Raw genomic sequence first — 22,248 nt, 5'->3', positions numbered from 1 at the left:
TAGTTTTGCAAGTTTGTGGTCTTCCTTTGATTGTTGCACATAAACGCTTTCACATAAACACGTTTACAACAAAGTCTGTAAACCAGTGCATTGCATGAATTTCTGCAATCATACTGTAGCTGTTGATGTTCAAAATAAGATTAAGATAATTTGAATGTGAATTAATCCATGACTAAGTGCCATTTTTGTATATCAACTGCATATATGGTACAGTCCAAAGCTTAGAATGTTGTAAAGTGAAAGACTAAATTAGCTTTTCTCAGGTCGTACACATCACCAAGTTACTGTACCATTGTTATGTCTCCATCAATGAGTTAGCTATTCATGTAAAACAAGTCAGCAGTTGACCTCTTAAGGATTAAGGAACCTAATTGTATTATTTCATTGAAATAGGCACAGTTCAATGTATCAGATGTATTCAATGAGCATAAGCAACAGATGGTCAGTCCCACAAACATGTGTTGTAATTCCTCTGCAATGGCCTAAATATTTAGTAGGAAATCTGTATGAGGAGAGATGGGATATTTGAATAGTGCAGATGCCACTCATTAGGATTAGATGTGGACAAAGTGCATTGGCATCTACAATTGCAGAAACTGCACTCTGCACAGGTGGGAAAGAAACAGACATAACTGACTTTAACAGTTTGTTACAATTTCTCAAAGTCTTTGCGTGGAGAACCACAGACATTGCTGTCTGTATTCTTTTCTTCTTTAATATAAAAAATGGGAACATTGCTAGCCTGGACCTTTTGATCAACAAATACATTTTTGTAAATGTCTCTCAATTGTTTGTTATATTGTTAAAGGGAAACAAAAGTAATTATACACCAAAGCATATATACATTTGTGTGGTGGCACAAGCATGCTATTACAGCAGAAAAGCTACAGAAAATGTTGTGTAATTGAGGTTACCGGTAACTAGTTTCACTTCAAGGGTAGCCTTCACTTAAACACCCAAAGGACATTTGTCTGGCACATCCTGGTTTTTAAGAAATCATGCATACTGGATTGATTCCTTTACCCATCAGTTGATGGATGGATGGATGGATGGATGAATCAATGAACAATGAAAACCATGTGAAAGATTTACAATCAACGCTTGTTTTTACAATCAATTTACATACAACTCTTATGAACTGGCTGAAGTATAGTAATTACTTAAGGGAGAGGATTCTTAATTGTATTTTTCACAATCATATAGAATATATTGTGAGATTTGAAACCTTGTTGTAACCTTGATGTTGTATCTGTGAATAGAATAGTCATGTGTAGTATTGGCAGGTGGTCTCACAGCTGATCTGTGTGCTCATGCAGAGCAATACCTATTGAAGCAACCCTTGATCCTGGATTAAGCCCGGAATATAGTGCAATTTGTGCGTCTGGACACTCAATGAAACAATCAGTTGATTAATTCAAAGCTTTTCGGTTGAAGGTATTATATTTCGACCCCCTCTCATTTGCTATGTCTTGATCAATCAACAAATTGAAAAAAAAAAAAAAAAAATCACTTTCATTTTAATTAAACAACATTAGTCCAGGGTCACATAAAACAGGGAATAAGATCAAATGGGACCGGCCCCTTGTTGGTACACACACCAAGGTGGCTTGTTCAAATTCAGTCCATTCTTAGTAATCCATATTGATCTACAGCATACTGTAATACTATAAAACCGAAAAGACATTAAGGAGAAATTTGGTGTACAGGATCAGAACAGGTCAAGTCTGGGGTATTATTAATAGCCTACCAGACCAAGCTAAAATTATTATTATTATTATTTATCTATACTGTCTATGATACCCTGTTCTATAACGTATAGTGGAGCACCACATAGCTCACAAAACTTTAAAATACTTATGACAATCCTTCAAACCAGAACACGTGTTGTTAACTCATCTGAGAGCTACAAAGGTATCTTAGCATTTACATCATGTAATCCAATATCAAAACCCCCAACCAAAGCATTGATACATGTTGCAGAGAAAGTAGCCACACACTCTTTTCTTTTCTTCCTCTATTCACAACCAACGTTTCAGCAACAGCCTTAATCCTGAAACGGTTGTGAATAAATAGTAAGAAAGACAAAGGAGTGTGTGGCAACTGTCTCTTTATTTATGATATCATCCTGGCCAGCACCTCAATTTGGGAGTGTGCTCGTTCACGAAGTTTCTTCCCCATTTTTCATAACTGCAGACATTATGATCTGATCATTTTATGTTAAGTGGGTTATGTGACATAAAACTGCATATATCTGTGTGCAATAGTTTTGCCCGCATGTATTCAGTTTTCAGTTTCATTTTTTATTCAAACATAGAAAAAAAATCAGAAGTCATTAGCACATCTCCTGATTAAATGGATTGAATAATGGAAACAATTTCCTTGATTGCATCCAATTGATTTTTCATCCTCTAGATCTGTAAAGCTCCAGATCAAACAACAGCATATCACTTTATTAATATCCCAATGGACAATTCAGACAGCTTAGATACAAAGCCAAATCTGTCCTTAGACCTGTATCTTTTTTTAATTCACTCCACTGCATATACTGTACACTGGCATTAGTGATGTGTGCTTACCATTCTGGTGACATTACTTTGCATAATGTGATAACCTATACGCTTTTCATGCAGTTTTTTCATTTCACATTGTTTTTTTTTTTTCAAAATTATGGAACACTAGTACAGTTCCCATTCAAACATGCCATTCCTGCAGAAAACCACTAGCCCAATTACATGCCTGCAGGTAGGCCTGCTTTAAAAATAGGATGATATGTATGATAGAAAAATTATTCCTGCTAAGCATTCAATAATGAATACTGAATATATATATATATATAAATATATAAATAATATAATAAATGTGCAGTGAGCAGAATTTATGCATGGCTGCATGAGATTTTTTTACATATCAAAATGACATGACAAGTCTAACAGATGTTTTCAGTTAAGGCTATACAGTGGGCACTACTTCGAATTAGCCGGCCTCACATTTGAATCACGGGTATTTTATTTATATTTCCCCAGTGAAGCGGCACTGACCCAAACAACCACCAGGTGGCACATGTGAGCAGGGTTAGGAACGTCGGCTTTGCTACAGTATAGACCATATGGAGCGTGCCACGACGAAATGAGTCTTGTGTCGCGGAAATCCATTTTGTGATATAGCGATTTGAATGCAGCGAGGGTCGAAAATGACAAAATTATGCATTTTCTAATTTCACCACTAACACATTCCTTTACTTCTTATCTATCACTCGTAGACGTATCTTACTGTAAAACGACCTAGAAATATGATTTTGAAGGTCAAATGTGTAGGCTGGCTGAGATGAGGATAGCCTTCACATTTTGGCCAATATCTCTGGGTTGGCTAAACGGAATTGAACAAATGCCCTTGTTTTCAACCCTAAGGTCTGTGAATTATGAATATCTAATAAACCCATTTTTTATTGTGTCAAACTAGACTGATTTCGTCGTGGCATGCCCCATATATTTACCCAACGTTTTTCAGTTGGGTAAACATATAAACAGCAAGAACAGAATAGGTTGATCCATTTCACTTAAGCCGCTGTCCAAACCCCCTGCGCGCGGATACCTAACATTTAATTTGTTGCCTACATCTTTTTGTCTTATTCTTTTGTCAATTCTTGTAGGTATCCATTACTCTGCTACGACCAGAAATAATCACCACTTATACGCGCACTCTCTATCTCCCTCAATTTTGTCGGAAGATCCTGCTTGAGTTCGAGTTGGGGGGGTCGTCTAATGGCCCACAAGCTGATCTGATGTGTGAAGCTGCTCTTGGCCTGTCTCTGCTGGCTACTGTCATGGAAATAAGCTATCATTGATTTGCTAGTGCAGAAGTCAGCCTCATAAGAGGGGGGATGGTAGGCTCCAGCACTGGGGTTGGTAGTTCCCATCTGAAACAGCACATTATTTGAGTGCACCCACATTTTTTTGAGATGTTTACCTTAGGTACTTCTTGCTTGAAACTAGGCTATACGCATCCAAAACGACTGCTGTTCGGGTGCGTGTCTGCAATATATTAGGTAGCCTACTCTGTTCACTGAATGCTTAGACAGTGCTGTGCAAAGAATTACACAACTAGGCCTACATAAATTAGCTTTATTACTGCTTCTACACGCACGAAGCAAAGGCGAGAGATAGAAGGTAAGAAAAAGAGAGTTTGAAGAAGGCATCATGCTCATTAGGCTATGTTATTTTGTGCGCAACTGATGCTATAGCTAAAGCATGGGCATAATGTTGTTCAATCAAACAATATTTCAGGTGGCCTAGCGATTTTTGGTATTAATTAGAACGCTTGCTGATCACCACAGCTTGCATCTAAATCTGTAGGCATTTTGGTAGGCCTACTGAGTCGGGCAAATTATGCGCTCAATCTCCCCAAAATAAACACAGGCAGGAGGACATGAACGGACCGAGATACGGGAGCGAGAGAAACAGATGTGCACATGATCTAGAAAAACGTATTCATGCATTCATCTCCAATAGGGTTGACTACTGCAATGGGCTTTTCACAGGCCTTCCTAAAAAGACTGTCAAACAGCTTCAGATGATACAAAATGCAGCGGCTAGGGTTCTCACAAAAACTAAAAGAATTGACGACATTACTCCAATACTTAAGTCCCTGCATTGGCTTCCAGTAGGTCACAGAATTGACTTTAAAGCGCTTCTGCTTGTTTATAAATCACTAAATGGAATGGGACCAAATTACCTAGCAGACATGTTTCAGCAGTACACACCATCCAGACCTCTCAGGTCTCAGGAGAAATACTAGTGAAACCTACTGTTAGAACTAAACATGGTGAAGCAGCGTTTAGTTGCTATGCAGTTCAGCTCTGGAACCAACTTTCAGATGAGATCTGTAGCCAGTTTCAAATCTAGACATTCAGCTAAAATGTTAATAGTTTGTTTTTTTAATATTAATTTATAAACACTTTTAAATTATTGCCCTTTTATTAATTATTGCTTTTCTGTACTATCACCTTGTGTGTTTTACATTTTCTTCTTATTATTTTATTATTATTACTTTTTAAACTATTATTTGACTATTGCCCTTCTATGCATTCCTGTTTGCTTTTGTTTATGTAAAGCACATTGAATGACCTCTGTGTATGAAATGCGCTATATAAATAAAGTTGACTTGACTTGACTGCACCTGCGGGTCATTCTCACAGCAGAACCGTAGCCTTGAATGGAAAAGACTGAGGGCTCTATCTTCCGTCCCGGCGCAATTGACTTTGTATACTCGCGCGTTTGTCTTTCCTATTTTGCAGTCAGCGCATATTGGAATTTTCCCTCCACAGGTACATGCCTGTAAATTAGGGAATTCGATTGCGCCCACGGGGGCGGTTCAGCGAAAAGACGGGGCGTGTTCCGGCACAAACGTTCACTGTTGATATTTTGCAGTTTCAGAAAACAATTCCGCCACAGACCAGGAACTCCCTGGTCTAAAGTCTGTGGCGAAAATGCAGATGCTATTTTAAGGGCGCATGCATGACCACAGGCCTGCATGAATGAATGCGTTGCACACCAATCTACAGACACCCCCGTGCACAGACGGAAACATTCAAAGCCTTGATAATATTTGTCCATTTCCCGGTTTTGTTCGTGCATTGGTGACCTAAATATTTAGTAGCCTATAAAGTACAACATCTACATGCAATATCTTTACAACAACGCCTAATTACGACCTATTAATCTGGACAACTTTATAGGCTACAGCCCTATAAAGGCTAAAGTTACTTTTAGTTTTGTTCCAATTTACCGTTGTGTAAGGTTTTAAGCACCATAATTTTGCCTACCTTGTTGTAGCCCATCTGAAATAACTCCAAGCTTTGCTATGTTCCCTCCATCCTTTCGTTATTTTCAAAAAACGTTTTATATCCATGATGGCCTTGAAGTCTTGAGTTAGTGAATTAGCTTAAATCAGCTTTTCATGTGCTGTTAACCAGCAACAGATAGTACAAGAAAGCAGCAAGTATGGTTACAATTTCTGTACAATTTCTGTAGTTGCTGCATCCATTCATTGTTATTCTCTCTCCTGCTCAAATAAATGTTGTGCGTGAATTAAGTTGATGATAATGTGTTTACAAACTCTGCTTTACAGAAAATATTGTAAATAGTCTACTGTCACGCAGTTAATGGGATACTGTGCAGAGTTGAAAGTTAGGTCAACTTAAACGAAGCCCTTGCTTGGCCGCCTGTGCTGCGCAACGCACACTTAGCTCCTCTCATCTATACAATGTAGTTCCCATTTCTGTAAACCATACATCATTTCAAAGAAAAATATTACCACTCGAGGGAAATCAGTGTGGTGTCCATGTGAAATCACTGATGTGTTGATGACATAAATTAGGAAATGTTAGAGGACTTAAGGAGACGTGATGTTGAACTGCATGCCGATGACATTTAACCCAAATGCCCCAGCGGCAGCACGGGAGAGAAGAGATTAACTGAAGGAAGATATGCATTGTCTATAGAGAGATAATGTTAGATTACATTGTACATTGCAAATATATCACCATGCATTCATAACCTCGTGATTCAGTGAGAATGATCCCAAAACATCGGAAAGTATGTCTTTGTGACAATTCTGTATTACATTTTGTCAAGATGAAAAATCAATAGCTAACTGTTCCCAACTGAACAGTGATTATAGCACTGTGAACGCTCCTGGCTGCGCCTGGCAAATACGCCACCATAATAGCAATCAGCTATGGAACAAGCGTGCCTGTTGTTAAAGGGATTGTGAGATGACGCTCTGATTGGTTTATTGCACGTTACGCCCAAACCACACCCATGATTAATGTAGCTACTTCAGACCACCCCATTTTAGATTTGCGTCGGGCGCAACAGTCAATATCCCGCCGGTAAAATAGCATCAGCGCCCAAGATCCGCCCACAAAGTCACTTGCGTTTTGCGCGAAGACACTTCCGTTTCAGACCATTAAAATAGGGCCCTGACTCTATATTCAGCCTGTTAATCGTTTCTTTTTTTGTGATTTTCTGACCAAACGCACCCTGCTTGCACTTGGATAAAGGAGGTGAATGATTAATGACGTTTTTAAATCCTACCGTATTAGAGGTGATTTAACTGTGCTCATATGTTTAGCCTGCGCTTCAGCCCTGCACTTTGTTCAGAGTAGTCAGAGATGGTAAGATTGCTGCTCTTTCCTTCTCACGATTGCGTATTCAACAGCTAATTTATTTAGATATCCCGGGGGAGAAACCCTCGATTAAATAGACCTATGACCTGACACTTCTGGCCTAAAAAAAATGTGCCACAAGGTGTGGCGTGTGAGCATGTGAACGGATTGAAATGCGGATTGAAATGTGTCACACTCATTGGGCGCCCTGTTTATGGATATCTTCATATAGCCAATCTATACAAAATATCATAACATGGTTTTGCATTAGGCTTATGGCCTAGCAGATAATAAGAGTACCAAATTAATTAAACAAGAAAACTGCATGTATCTTTGAAGAGCTCTTTTCCAAAATGCTTTATATCCATTTTGATTGTTTTGAGATAAAGGACAATTATTTACCCAGACCTACATATTTTGTAAGTATTTAATTTATATAGTTAAAAATCATTTTTGGGTCAGTCTGAACACCATCAACAATAATTGAGAAATCAAACAAGAATGTTAATGATTATAAATCCAAAGTTTATTATATTTCTTTTCAAAATGCTATCCACTCTCCACTACATATCCACCATGTGTTCTTTGCTCAAAAATTTTATAAAACCATTCATTTTTTTCAGTCTGTTTTTAAAACAAGTTAACATACAATATCATAAGCTCTATATGAGACTACATGAGACTATAGAGCGCTCGCTATTCTTTCCTTTTGCCATTTAAGTTCATTAAGACTGTCCACAAGAGACACAGTAAAACATAACACACATACAAAACAAATGGCCAATTAGTGCAATATTAAGTGCGAAACCAATTAAAATGTTGTTGCTTGAAGTGCATAACCTTTATAACAATAAAACAAAGATTAAATTTAATACTGCATTACATACTGCATTACATTCATTCACTACACTGTAGGAATTTATTCTGGGTCTTCGTCACTCTGGTGAGCGTTTTCATTCACATCAGATAGTGCATCACTATAAAATGCGCTCACTGCCTCAGACACACCTATTGCTTTCAGAAGTGCAACCACATCTTGCTTCTTTGCTTTCTTCACTGTGGTTTGGCTTTCAAGAATGGCAGGTTTCAGGTCAGCCCACCGTTTGCCCTGTTTCAGCACACTGTGGAAGCAGTACTCCCCATTGTATGCCACCTTTATACCAACTTTGTTGGTACTCAAATCCAGCATGCGTGCTTCACTGATCTTGAATCTTCTCTGCGCCTTCACGCACTCTTTTGTAGCTGACTTGTAATCAAAAGCCTTCCAGTCTGTGCCGTAAATGTACACATTACCAAACTGCTGCAGGAGGGCATGGTATTCTTGTGGCAGGAGAATTGTGTCGATCCTTCTGATTTTCTGCTCAATCCTGCCAAAAACTCTATCTGCGGGGAGATAGCTGTGCCCCCTGACTGGAAATGTGTGCTCGATGCAAAGATTGGGGAAGGTTTGCCTTAGCTCCATGAGCATGGAGACCATGGTCATATTTTTGTTTTGTCTATAGCACGAGTCACTGAAGAGCCGAAGCCCCTTGGATTTGCGAATTTGACTGGCAAGGCGAACTGTGAAGCAGTCATTCAAAGCAGATGCAATCATGTTGCTGTCCTTGGGACCCTGATTTTCCTGCCACACATAGAAATGGACATCCTCTTTTGGCTGCCGACTATTCTCTCCATGGTGTCTTACAACACCAAACAGGTAGAGATACAGCTGACGAGAGTAGTAGGCCTGCCCTATTGGAGTTTTGGAAAGGATCAGATTCTGCATCATGTCAAAGCAGACAGACACAGAATCCTTCGCAACTCTGCCTAGTAGGTCATAGAAAACACGAGCTCTACGACGATGCAAAATGAATGATGCAGATTCTATCTGCCTCTCTGCATCGGATCTGTGATTCTGAATTTGTATTTGGCACAATCAGAACATGCATCTGTTGCTGGGTGGCCGAAGCCAAGATTGAAATTTTTAGAGTAGTAGAGGGAGTAGCAAAAGCATTTAGCTGAGGTGTGTTTACATCCAATGGTGGGGATCCGTCCTCCACCAGAGTAGCGTATCTTCTTAGTTTGTTGACGTTCGTGGTTGTCTTCATTTAAACGCCGTCGTCTTCCACCTGGCGCGGGCTTAACAGCTTCTTCGGACCCATCAAAAGTGTTTATCACAGTCAACACATCCATTTTTCCGACGTATTTAATTCACACTGACGATTTTTACCTCATGCCTCACGCACACCTCACGCATGACAGCTATTCGAAGACTCGAGAATATGTCGCACTGTGACTCGAAACGAGTGTAGCGCCTGTCGCGGTTTGGAGTAAAACGACACCTTTCAGTACAATTTAAACAGGGATATGTAGCGATTTGGTTAGAAACATTTATGGAGCAGTGAGTAGGCTCGGTATACAACAGAATGACGTGACAAACTCATTTTTTTTAAAAATGGCGTTTATCGCGTTTTGGAAAAGAGCTCTTCATCTTTCTTTCCTCTGATTGGAATTAAAGGGACACCAGGCAACGTTTTCGTGTTAATTAATCATCTTCGTAAGTCGGTATATGGTTAAATGACTCATTACGGGGCCCGCCCCTACTGCCTGTAGAAAGAATATCCCACTTGCAAGTTCGGTGTATCCTACCCGCCGACCAAAGCAGGATCAGTTTACAGCACAGAGGCAGGCTAACGAAACGCTAGAGATTGTTGCAAACGTGTGTATAATGGCAGAGCCGGCGAAGAAGCAGCGAAAACCCTTGACGGAAGACGCAAAGAAAAGGAAAAGCGCTTCAGACTGAGCGAGGGGGAGTATAATAGAGAAAAAGCATCAAGCTTGCCTGGTGTCCCTTTAATGAAATTACTGCGCAAAGTGGAAAGGGAAAAAAGTGTGAGATTTTCGCCAAATTTGGTTTTACTAATTTTGAGTAGGCCTAAACGGTTCGCCAAAGGCCATCATGTCTGGCCCCAGCTAGATAAAAAAAAGTAGGCTCTGATTTAGCCTACTCTACTGTATGACTTCAACAAGGTGATCTTTAGTATCGTTCTGTGGGGTCCCCAACATTTTTCATTGCACGGACCGGACAACAGTTGTCATATTTCTGATGGACCGGTAACACCAGCGAGACGAGTGAAATGTATTTAAAAAAAGTATTCATCGCCAATAAGTATTCGCCATAGGCTATAGGCTATTTGCTACAATATAAGCTACTGTTAGGCCTACAACAAGTCGTGATTTATTAGGCTATCCAATCGCTATGCTGTTTTCATTAACATTACAGGAATCCGCAGGAATCCACATTCATTGTTTCAAATATCGTTGCTTCTAGCCTACCCACGAGTTTGTCAGTTTCACTTGCACAGACGCGCATAGGCCTACAAATTGAATGAGCACTCACAGCCTACCACTACCACCTAATGTTATGCCTCCATATTTTATGAATTAAAGCAACACCAAAGCACTTTTCCTCTGTCGCACGCATGCTATTTGTTTATCCAGCACCGGGCTTTGGAAATAACAACGTCCACAGACAAGGTAGAGTATGTTGCATGATTTTATGAAAGTACGATGTATTGCGACATCAGAAGCAAGTCAAATTTGTAGTTTCTTATGTCTCCATCGAACTACAGAACCACTACCCGAACTGGCAAACTTGCACAGTGTGGTTATAGCCGATAGAGGGGTCACGAAGCAAATGCAGCCTGTTACGAGTTGATGAACCACTGAAACGATTTTGGAAACATTATTTTAAGGTACAAAAACTCTTTGTTGTTGCTTTAAGAAGTATGTACTGATCAGGGAAACATTTAGTTTCTTTTTATTTCGATCCGTGGTTCCAAAACACCATTAGCCTGGAGATTCCAGACCCTGGTAATCTAGAAAGATTAAGGGTCTGGCCACGAATAATGTAATGTCCCAACTTGAGGGGCGGCACCAAGCGTGCATTTGAAAATCTCACTGCACGCAATTGGATAACACAATACGACCAATGTTTACTGACTGATTCCGGACTTCGACGCAATTGGATAACACTACGACTGTCATCTATTAAGCTCGCCTCTGGCTAGGTCCAGCCCACGACCGCCACCTGTCCGTGGATTGCCAATCAACACTGCTGTTGCTACACCTCTGAATGCAGTCCACTACCTTGTTTATCGGCAATGCTACAGCCAGGGGCGGATCTAGAGATTTTTTCCTGGGGTGGCGAAGGGGTGGCATGAGGTTCCAAGAGGGGGGCCATGGACATTATTAAAAACTTAAAATTCTATGGATGTCATTGAATATGTTTTGTTCTCTACACTACATTACACGAGGTGGAAGGCAAATCGGAGATGTAGCTGGCGTTTGGATGGTGTGGGTCTTAATATGTGAATTTCTTTCTCTGTGTAATCACTATACAGTCTGTGTAGTCTGTAGGGTTGGGTATCGTTTGGGTTTTATCCGATACCGGTGCTAAATCGAAAACGGTGCCTGAACCGGTACTTTGTTTTTAAAATGTTTTAAATTAAAATGGTCTAAAGCATGAATTTATTTATTGATAAGACAAATTTGAACATGAAATTGAACGGTTATATTCAATTTACTAACAATATCTCATTGCTCCTACGAATAATACATTTAAATGTTAAAACAGCTTGCCATGCATGCACACACAATGGTAAGCTCTGCTTTCAAGTTTACCCAGTGTAAGCGGTTTGCCATAAGGTATGTTAAAACCGCTTGCCATAAAACTGCCAGGTCATGGACAACGGCATTTGCAAGCAAGCTAATCTAACAGGGACTCTACTTTCCAGTTAATTCAGTGTGTTCCCAAATGCTTCAAGAAATGTCTTAACCCATAACACGCAGTAGTTTTGAACATGTTAGGCTACATGTCGGTGTTGAAGTGTTTAGATTCCCAGCGCTAGCCTATAGGCATTTTAACAGCAACTTTGGCTATGTGCTAACACCAGTCAGCTGAGTTTAATTAGCGATAACGTACGGAGATGGTTTCGTAGCCTCTTTGACAGCTCAGTGACAGCAGGTATGTAACCTACATATTTATGTTTTTGCCAGCTAACTTTTAACATGATCTTCATATTCATTGTGATGCTATGGGCCTCATGCACATGAAAGATTAATATCATGCCATTATGTTGTTTAACACACCGTGAAATAAAGTTTTCACCTTACAACTTAGCTGATAACATTTCAAATAAATGTCAGTTAGCGCATTAGCAAGGATATTGTGTAACGTATAGGCTAGGCCTACTGTTGATGTTGTTTCATAGCCTTTTGCTTGGGTGTAGTTAGGCCCGCTAGATTTTGACAGATTTTGAGCTCGCGATATCGCTTTAAAGTAAGCTACTTGGGCTCACGCAAGCTGTCAAACATGTGGTGCACCCCTCTGGTTTATACATCCAGTGTTTATCATATGTTAGCTAACTGTATGTGGATGTGTTACTATCAGAGCAAGACATTAGAAATGGCGCATGACATGCAGTGATGCCTCGTATAAAAAAATAAATAAAAAAACACTATTTAAGCACCGAAATGAGGCACCGAAATCCACGTTGTTATTCGATGCAGTTACTACCGTTTGTGTCGGCACCGGTGCCATATTAGAACCGTGTTTCGTGCCCAACCCTAGTAGTCTGTACTTAAATTATACAGTGTCAAAAAGCAATTGTAGGGGGGTTTGGAGGTATGTTCCCCCAGAGAATTAAAAAAAAAAATTACCCCTGAAATGATTTCTTTCTAGTTAGTTTTGAGGGAATAATATGGACACATTTATAAAATAGCCATCAATAGATTTAGGTTATCTGGATTGAAACAAGATTCTGGTGATTTGGGGGTATGCTCCCCTGGAGACATTTTGTTAAAACATGACCCCTCAAATGATGTCTTCTAGTTTTGAGGGAATATGGACAAATTTAGTCATACAAAATAAGCCATCAGTAGATTTAGGTTATCTGAATTGAAACAAAATTCTAATGCATGATTGTTGCAATGAAAACCATGACTATGACTGTCAAAACATTTCCATCTGATTCAATAAAGACTCAGTCAAGTAAGTACCTTCTTAGTCAAAACATTCTTTTTGGATTTATTATAATACAATAATTTAAAATGTACATAACAAGAATGTAATTATTAATCCACCACCTCACTAATACACATGCACACTGGTGGACAGTAACTAAGTACCAGGTATGGGTATCTAATTCAATTACTTAATTCTTTGGAAGGTTTTTACTTCAACCCCCACTACAATTAAAGGTCAAATATCTTTAGCAGGGATTAGAAACGGTTCAAAGAATGAAAATGAAAACCGGAAACAAACACAGTTTTTGGAAGGACGGAACTGAAAACGGGAGCAAAACCAATTTCACTTGTTCCGGAGTGAAAACGTCATTTTCAATTTTAAATAACCGGTTAATAACGGTATTTATCATTCCGACTAACCTTTGTTTGAATATTTTTCAAAACTCCATAGGCTTGGAAAGTCACCTGCCCACACAGACCCCTTATAAGATTAATTTAGTCAGATGTTATGAATCGGTATCTCCCCTGCATAATTGGCTAAAACTACTAGTTGATAAAAAAAAGAATATTAATATCCAACACTATCTAACTGCCTTTTCCAAGTATTTAGTCTAAATTACTTAAAAAAATTGTGAAATAAGATACCAGAGACACTAGGCAAATATTTATAAGCCTGTCATGCGTTGGTAGCACTATACATAGGGTAGGCTATTGCAAGGCTTAAAGCAAGGACATTTTCTGTGCCTGAAGTTAAGCTATGAAGCAAACCTAAAACCTAAATGAAACAAACAAACCTAAATGAAAATCATTCTGTTTTCAGTCCCTGATCTTTAGTGCCAAATTATGTTTTGCCATTCACAATCTAGGCTACTCACTCACAAAGTGATGAATAATGAAGTACATGTATAGTTACTGTATTAAAGTACCTTTATAAATCTCCTATTAAGAAACAACCTCAAACACAGTGAACAATCAACATGTTCATTTCTTGAGGACACAAACTCCTGTGCTGGCCTCAGCTTTGTTGGTTCATCCAGCAAATTATTTAAATCTACCACCCAATGAAACTGGAAGATTTAACTGGAATCTAAGCAATTAGATCTCATGCACTAAGCTTCATATGATGTGCTTTGACATCATCAAACGTCTAGTCTAGTAGCCTACTCTGAGTAGGGTTTGTCTGAAAATAGTACTTTCGCTTATTGTGATTGAGTAGAATTTCAGTCATGTAACTGTACTTTTACTTGTGTAGATTGATTTACACCATATATAAAAAGAAAGGAAAAAGAAAAACGCAACCCCCACCAGCTTGACACCGATTAGATATCCTAGTTTGATTTGACATGTCGACCAAAATTGGATAGTCATAGATGCTGGGAAAGTGGATGCATGACAATTTTGAGAACCCATGTTGAATTATCACGTGTATTAATGGGTTGACATCGACAACAGTATTTACAATCAAAGGATATAAACTAGCGACACACACAAATAGACTAACGTTAAGCTACGCATGATCATGCCCTTATTATCTGACCTGACCATCATCGAAAAATTCGATGAGACAAAGTCTTGCGGATGTAGCCTAAATAATGTAGACTAACAGTGAGGTTGTTGCCGGGTTAACTGATTATGGACTGACTATGGGTCTGATTATGGACTTTTTCGACTTGGTGGTCAAACTTACCACTTCGTTGTAGACAGTTGACACCTAGTTGCATGCACTCACTGTGCAACCTGCTGCCAATGGTGAAATTTCGCGGGGGTAACTGCGCTGATGGTGATGGGTGAAACCATTGTGAAGGGGCGGGGGATTCTAAATCGGCGATTTCTGTTTGAGAGGAGTTTGATGCCGGTTTCACACCTTCTCGCAGTTCTCAGACCAACATGTATGAACAATAAATATACTTAGAAAAATATATTATCCGATTTATTAATGGGGTGGCAACAGGGGTGGCAAGACTGTGTCCCAGGTGGCAGCTGCCACCCTTTGCCACCCCGTAGATCCTCGCATGGCTACAGCAGACTTAAGCTGCCACCTCGTGGAGAAAAGTTGTAATACATTTCACATAGCTGCGTGAATCACGGGAAGCGCGAATGAACTTCTAAATGGGACCCACTGTATGTTTAGCCTACTGAATATGATAGAGAAGACAAACCATTTTGTGCAATGATGCATCATATGAAATTTGCAATGATGTGACTCAAAAGTAACCTCTGGTAGCCTATAAGTGACACCACGCTCTGTCTGCCACTCTATAGCTGTATAGCTGTTGTCTATAGCTGATCATGCTTTGCATGTGTGGCATTCTGAAACGTCCTTAAATTCAGGCCCATTAGCCTATCTGGAACTTCCAGTCGGAATTATTGTGTTTTTAAAGTATAAAGACAGTCCAAAGTAGCCTGGGCTATTGAAAGTGTCAGTATTGCACATCAATTTTACATTATAAATAGCCACTGCCTGTGTTTGTTGGCGTGTTGTTGTTGCAAAATCCGCAGAATCATTTTATGTAAGCAAACCGCATACAGAGGCGTTCTTTATTGTTGAGGTCAGACATGATAATCATCCAAACATCTTGCATCTTGACTTTCTACCCGTGCTGGGCACTGATTCAGTGCTGCCAAAGCTCCACTTCTACACGTCTCTGGTCCTGCGCTGTGTTGTGTGAGAGGAGTGGCCAGCAGCTAGAGGGGCAAAAGCCAACTTGTGCTTCTTTTACCTTATACCAGGGTGTTTGGTATTCAAATTTGCTAACAGGTTCGCCTGGGTTCACCCAGGCTAAGCTAATAGTGGGCTTCACCTAGGATAAAGCTAATCTGACTGTTGCTTCCATCAGTGGAGTAGAGTGGGAGGTAGTACACACCTACAAATACCTTGGAGTGCATTTAGATGACAGACTGTAGTGGTCTAAGAACACTAAGGCCCTTTACAAAGTCCTTTAATATCTGCAACAGTTTTTTGCAGATCTTCCATCATGTCATATCTAGTGCCATTTTTTATGTGGTGGTGTGCTCGGGGGGTGGTGTAAGAATGAAGGATGTTAACAGACTGAATAAGCTTGTTAGGAAAGCCAACCATATCATAGGAGGTGGAATTCAGCTGGACATAATGGGATTGGGGATAATGGGGATATGTGGAGGTTTGATAAGCAGATAAACATTCTAAGAAACATCTCTCATCCCCTGAATGGCTTGATGAATCCTACAGAATTCTACACACATCCTTTAAAATGAAAAAGTATCCTATAAAATCATACTATGTCTGTAGAACAGAGGTTCTCAACCTTTTTGGGGTTAAGAAACACCAAAAGTCAAACAGAAATGCCAGGACAGACTGACTGGCGACCATCTTGGTAATGCACTTTGGGCAGTTACCAGGCAGCTATTTTCTTATTCAAATGAATGGGGAGGCATTAGGTTTGCCACATTTGATTTGTGAAAATCCCAGACATTGCACTGGGGTCATAACTGTGGTTGTGCGGCAGTTATAAGGTAATAAAGTAAACCATATTTCTGCTGCCAAATCAACAAAAAGCATGCCTTTTATGTCTGTGTAAGTAGGCTACACAGGCCTTGATGTCCGATAAACACAACCACATAGAAAATCGAATAACCATTTAATTTGAAACTAGCAGAAATTATAATCCGAAGTTCATTATCAACAAAAACTGGGACAATTTGTGTCCTGAAAAAGATTATTAATTATCCGGGACAGTCACTCAAAAAAGAGATCAATCCCAGAAAATCCAGTACGTGTGGCAACCCTAGGAGGCTTAGGTAAGGGAGGTCATATTACCATAAAAAGTATATCAGGTGAATCTGTTAAAATCTCAATAAAGGCACAGCAACAAGAAATGTAACGATTTATTTATAGACAATCATGCTTATAGCAAAAAATATTTTCTTCTATCAGAATGGTTGCCAAGCAATGTTGAGATGCAGCAACATGTATAAATTTGTGGTGGTGCAGTAATATAGAATGAAATGCGGTCAACCTGGAGGGTTCCATTTCAGGATGAGGTATTATTCATAAGCCTGTATAAAACGCATTGAATTCCTCAAAATGTTGGTTGAGAGACAGCTGTAGAAAGCAGTCTGTGTATTGACAGAACAGTATGCAATTACTGCTCTACTTAGTAGCTGCGATTCTCAGCCTGCACAAAGGTTACTGTAGTGGCACTCTCTCTCTCTCTCTCACACACTCACAGACCACTACATGCCTATAAATATGACAGTAAGTAAATAAGTCAGTCAGAAGTGTTTAGTAGTAAACAGAAGAGAGTAAGCCCTGAATCATATATGAAGAAAAGTTCTACCCCAAGGAGAAAGTGACTTACCTGGCTGTCTATATCAGCTTTGTTTAACAGAAGCACAGACACCATATCCTTATGTCCACGATCACAGGCCCAGTGCAGTAGCGCCCGACCCTGAATAAAACAACCGTAAACAAAAATCACATCAATAGCCTTATTAATACACATCAACAAGTAACTCAGTCAAGAATTATAACATTATATGTGCACACACTACAAAAGTACATCATACACTAAATAAATAGCATACTGTTACTTGAAATGAAACACAGAGACAATTTTGAATAATGTATGCCTGTAAAACTAAGCAGAACAATTCTTACATTCTTTTAAATTGTTTATTTGTTGTTGTTGTTTTTTTTTTCATTTCTATGAGGGGGTCAAGCTTAATCCTACCACCCTGTCATGCAAATAAGACAGGAATAACTGTCTTTCATTACAGATTTAACACTATAATTGCTAAGCAAATTACATTTCTAATTGAAGGCATGTATGTTAAGTCAATAACTTCATCGTTATTGGATAACTAGAGCCATTTTATCATGAAATTTACCACCCCATCACATTTTTTATATTTCCATCCATTATATTTCAATGTGGAATTTTTTTTTATGCCTGAGGTGGGCAAATATGATTTTTTGGAGGGTGATCATGTCTTTAATGCTGTAAATAAATTGAAAAGAAGTTTACTTTTGATGAAATATTATGAATATTCTACATGGTTTTCAAGTCTTTTCAGTCTTTTGATTAAAGAAAATGTTTTCCTGTAATTTTTCCTTTCAAACGTGAATTCTGGTCAAAGATGCATATCATATGTTTTATGCTTTATGCTTTATATTATGTAGGTGGTGACATGGCATCTAATGACCAATTTCTTCTAAATGCATGCCCAAGTGTGAGTGTGTGGGTGTGCGGCTTGTACGCGTATGGGTCATTTTCAAAATAGGATTAAAATTTACCACAAATGCCCAATGTAACATAGCAAATTTGCCATAAACGAATATGTAACTTTTCAGATTGCAGATTGACACTAAAGACACTATTTCAAAGATAATCAAACATGTATTTCATGTGGTCCATTTGGTCTGTCTAATGTCCCTCATTATTTTCCTTTCAGGAGAAATGGGTCCAGGAAAACACTTGAGATATCACATCACCCTAGGCCATTAGCACTCATTTGTGGTGTAGCACCACCTAGTGAATTACATCTATGCAAAAATGTTAACAATCTGTCTATAAGTGGTGATACAGTTGGCACATTTCAACTTTCAATTGAAATGTTGACAATTGGTAGGCCAGAGAAGCTACTCAAACAGCATCCAATATATATTGAGATAATTAAAGTTCACTAAATTTGACATGCTGAATCAAGGTCACATTATTTTGATGCACACCAAACTTCATGAAGCTCTGTCCATAAAATGCACTGCAACTAATACATTTCTATATCTGCTTGGACGCTGATGATTTTTAAAAAATGTATTATTATGATAGTCAATGTCATGTCCTGTTATAAATGTTGATACTCTACATTAAGTATTATTTTCAAACAAGCATCACCCCAACAAATCAGTTCAGTGGAGTGGTTGGAACTGGACTGCAGGTATACGAGTCAGCAACATAAAGAGCCTATAGAAGGGTGTGAAAAGTTGGGAAAATCACCCTTTTGGGTATTCATGGTCATTCATGGTCAGATAGTCCAAAATAGAGCTTCTTAGGCAAGTGCTACATTGACTATACAAAAAAAACACTGTCCAAAAACACCATCCAGGTAATGAGATATTGCACAGGGGATATTACTCATTGACAGGGATGGCAAAACTTTGGAACTTAAGGGAGAACAAATGGAATGCTTTCTGATATCAAAACCAACAGTCAGAATATGTATGGACAGTTAATTCCAATGTGCTTGCAGCCATCTCAAATGCGGTTTTCCCTTTCAAATTCCCTGTGTGTGTGATTGTCATTGTATTGTCATATTTGACATGGTTTGTTTTCAGTTCATTGACAACAGGGCTTATGGGCTGTATTTTGGGTCACCAGCGCATGGCGTAATACTCGTTATTCACCCGCGGAAAGTTGAATTCGGTATTTTGCACGTTTATTTTTTAAGCATTGCGCCCAGGGGTGTGGCAATTAACAACATGGGGAGGGGAAAAAAATCGCTATCATACACCACCTAAATCTGGTCAGAAGTCAATGGCGAGTTGTTCATATGCTATTTTAAGAGCGCATGTCAACAGTCATATTGGCAGGTGCACGCACCATCCTTCTATCATTCATGAACGCACACCAGCGCACGTCCATGCAAAGCATTAAATTGCACGATTACAATGGGAAACATAATTAGAATAAAGATATTACGAAATACTGTACATTTCATGATGAGTAGTTATTCACCATCATTTGCAAATTGGTAATGACGGTTAAAAGTGATTAGGGGAGAGGCGAGAGACACGTATGGAGCACAGCTGAAGACGCACTGTCACGAGATATAAGCAACTCCTCTGCAGGATAAATGTTGTTTTATTCAGTCATTTGAGAAACATTAGGGTAAGTGTTGCTTTTTCCAGCCTATGTTTTCGATGGTAACCCATTGTCAGTCAATAGTGAAAGTAACTGCATATAACTGTCTTGTCGTTGACTGACTCCTTGGTGAAGTTAGTTTCACTTTGCCAATGAGTTCAAATAATAGACGAGTGCAAATGCGTGAAGGCTATGCTAGGTTTTAGTAAAGCATGGTTTAAGAATGACTATTCCATACGGTCTCGCAAGCAGCCTCCTTCAAATGCGCCGTTGAATGCCAAAATACCGATGCATTTATTTGACATATCGCGCGTTGCGCCGTTAAAGGGAATGACAGATGTCATTCTCATTGGTTTAAAATGATGTTACGCCCCAAACACACCCATATGACTGATTAAAAGACCTAGGAACACCTTGTTACGCCATGCGCTCCACTTTTGAGAACGAAACCCCTCCCAATGTGAACTGGACATCCTACTAAATTTGAATAGACTTTTGACGAGTGACGATGCACTTTAGAATGTCATGATAGGGCCCTAAATGTTAAATCTGGACTTGGACTTGGCTGTGGTGTGGAGATTCAGGACTGCCATCTGCTGTCTGATATGAGAACAACATTTTCAGGAGTGCACACACACTGATGTTTCAACAATTACAAACCCAGTTGCCAAGTCAATGGATCAAGTCAACATTAAATATATTATATATTATATATATATATATGTGAAATCAGTAACAGACGGGTAGTGAGGATAGTATGCTATTCATTAAAGAATGACTGCTAACAGAAAAAGAACAACATTTGGAACCATGGTGTGGCCATCCTGTGTATAAATTGGCCATCCTGTGTATAAATCACTGGTAATGCTGCCAACATTTTTAATTAACCCACCTCTTCATCTTTTATATTGATATCCATTTTCTTAGAATTGATGGCCTTGGTGATGTGCTCGATGTTGTTCTCTCTGCAGTAGTCAAATATGTTCTTGTCCTCTTCACTGGAAAAGAGAGAAGATCAATAATTCTGTCATATAGGAAACATCTGAAATGTATTCTAAAATAATCCCCAAGATGTTTTAAAAAGTTGGAGTACGTTGTACAAAAAGATGGCATGGTTTCATTTTTACATGTAGGTCATTCCGTGCCAAATCAGACAGAATCAAGCAAAAAAAGATTGCCGAGCCGTCTCAGATTTTGCTCAAAATTTGTCCACATAAAAATTAGGTCCCAAAACTAAAACCTGTAAAATATTTTTGCTCAATTCCAATGCTGTCATATTTTCACCTTTGCTTTTTCAGTTATTATACCCTCAAAAATTCATCATCTTGGAGCCAAGTTTGGGCATTACCATCTTAAAAATGTTTTTCCTAGCCTGACCAAACTTTATAGGATGGAAGACAAATGTTCTCAATATGACTTGACCTTATACTGCATGTCCACTAATTCTAAATTAAGAACAAAGTGAAAAAAGAGTGATATTGAGGAAATAGTCTTTTTTGTACCCAGCAATCAGTATTTTGTCCACAAATGGAAAGGTTTATTAAAGGAGAACTCTGGCCGTTTTCAACATAGGGCCCTGTTGTTCGAGGTCACCGAGTACTACAAGTAGGAAAACAAAATAATGCTTCATAGCTCGACTTATCCTGCTATTAGCTAGTGCAGCCAGGCAGCTAAGAAATTATGCAATGAGGGCATGTTTTAGACTGTGCCTCCTAACAGACGCAAAATGTCATTACAAGTGCTGTGCAACATGAACAAGATCCTTACAATACATCACAGTGCATGTTCAACTCAGTAATTGTAAAGAAACAGTATAAATCGAGTGTTTGTACAGGCAGTTAGAGGTACGTACCTCTGTTTCCTAAAGCTAAAGCAACACTGGAGCAGCTAAAACAAAGTAAAAGCAATACTCTAGATTCTAGAATCTAGAATGACCCAGTCAAAGCCAAGAGTCTATGACAATTGAGTGCAAGACCATTTTCCATCACCGTAGATGTTCCATGTAAATTCTACAAAGAGAGATTGGGGTAAGACTCTGTAGAACAATGTGTAAAGCTGGTGCTTTCACATCACATACAATTAAGGTTGTTGTATGTATGGAGGTTAAATATTAATGCAAAATGTATTTTTTAGTGTTTAATTTATTTGGTTTTAATTTGATCAAACAAACAATCCGAACAAAGCCTTCAGAAATGTGCTAAAGAAGAAATGTTTACAATGAAAAAACAATAGGGAAAA

The 22,248-nt window shown here is 38.9% G+C and overlaps 1 protein-coding gene across 1 annotated transcript in view; it reads right to left on the bottom strand.

Annotated features, from left to right (window-relative positions):
* The window catches only part of acbd6 (acyl-CoA binding domain containing 6), a 120,499-nt gene that overhangs the window by 24,182 nt on the left and 74,069 nt on the right, over positions 1–22,248 (bottom strand). Inside the window, exons 5-6 of the mRNA XM_076277784.1 lie at positions 20,903–21,008; positions 17,509–17,598 (exon numbers count right to left, since the gene is read on the bottom strand). Coding sequence (XP_076133899.1) covers positions 17,509–17,598; positions 20,903–21,008 — 196 coding nt within the window. The remainder of the gene's footprint in view (positions 1–17,508; positions 17,599–20,902; positions 21,009–22,248) is intronic.

Source organism: Alosa pseudoharengus, unplaced genomic scaffold (genome assembly GCF_046254945.1).
Source record: "Alosa pseudoharengus isolate Yale_2024_CS ecotype anadromous, Long Island Sound unplaced genomic scaffold, YU_APseudo_1.1 YU_APseudo_1.1_scf_11, whole genome shotgun sequence".
In the NCBI taxonomy this organism is placed as follows: domain Eukaryota; kingdom Metazoa; phylum Chordata; class Actinopteri; order Clupeiformes; family Clupeidae; genus Alosa; species Alosa pseudoharengus.
This window is presented reverse-complemented; position numbering and strand designations above follow the sequence as displayed.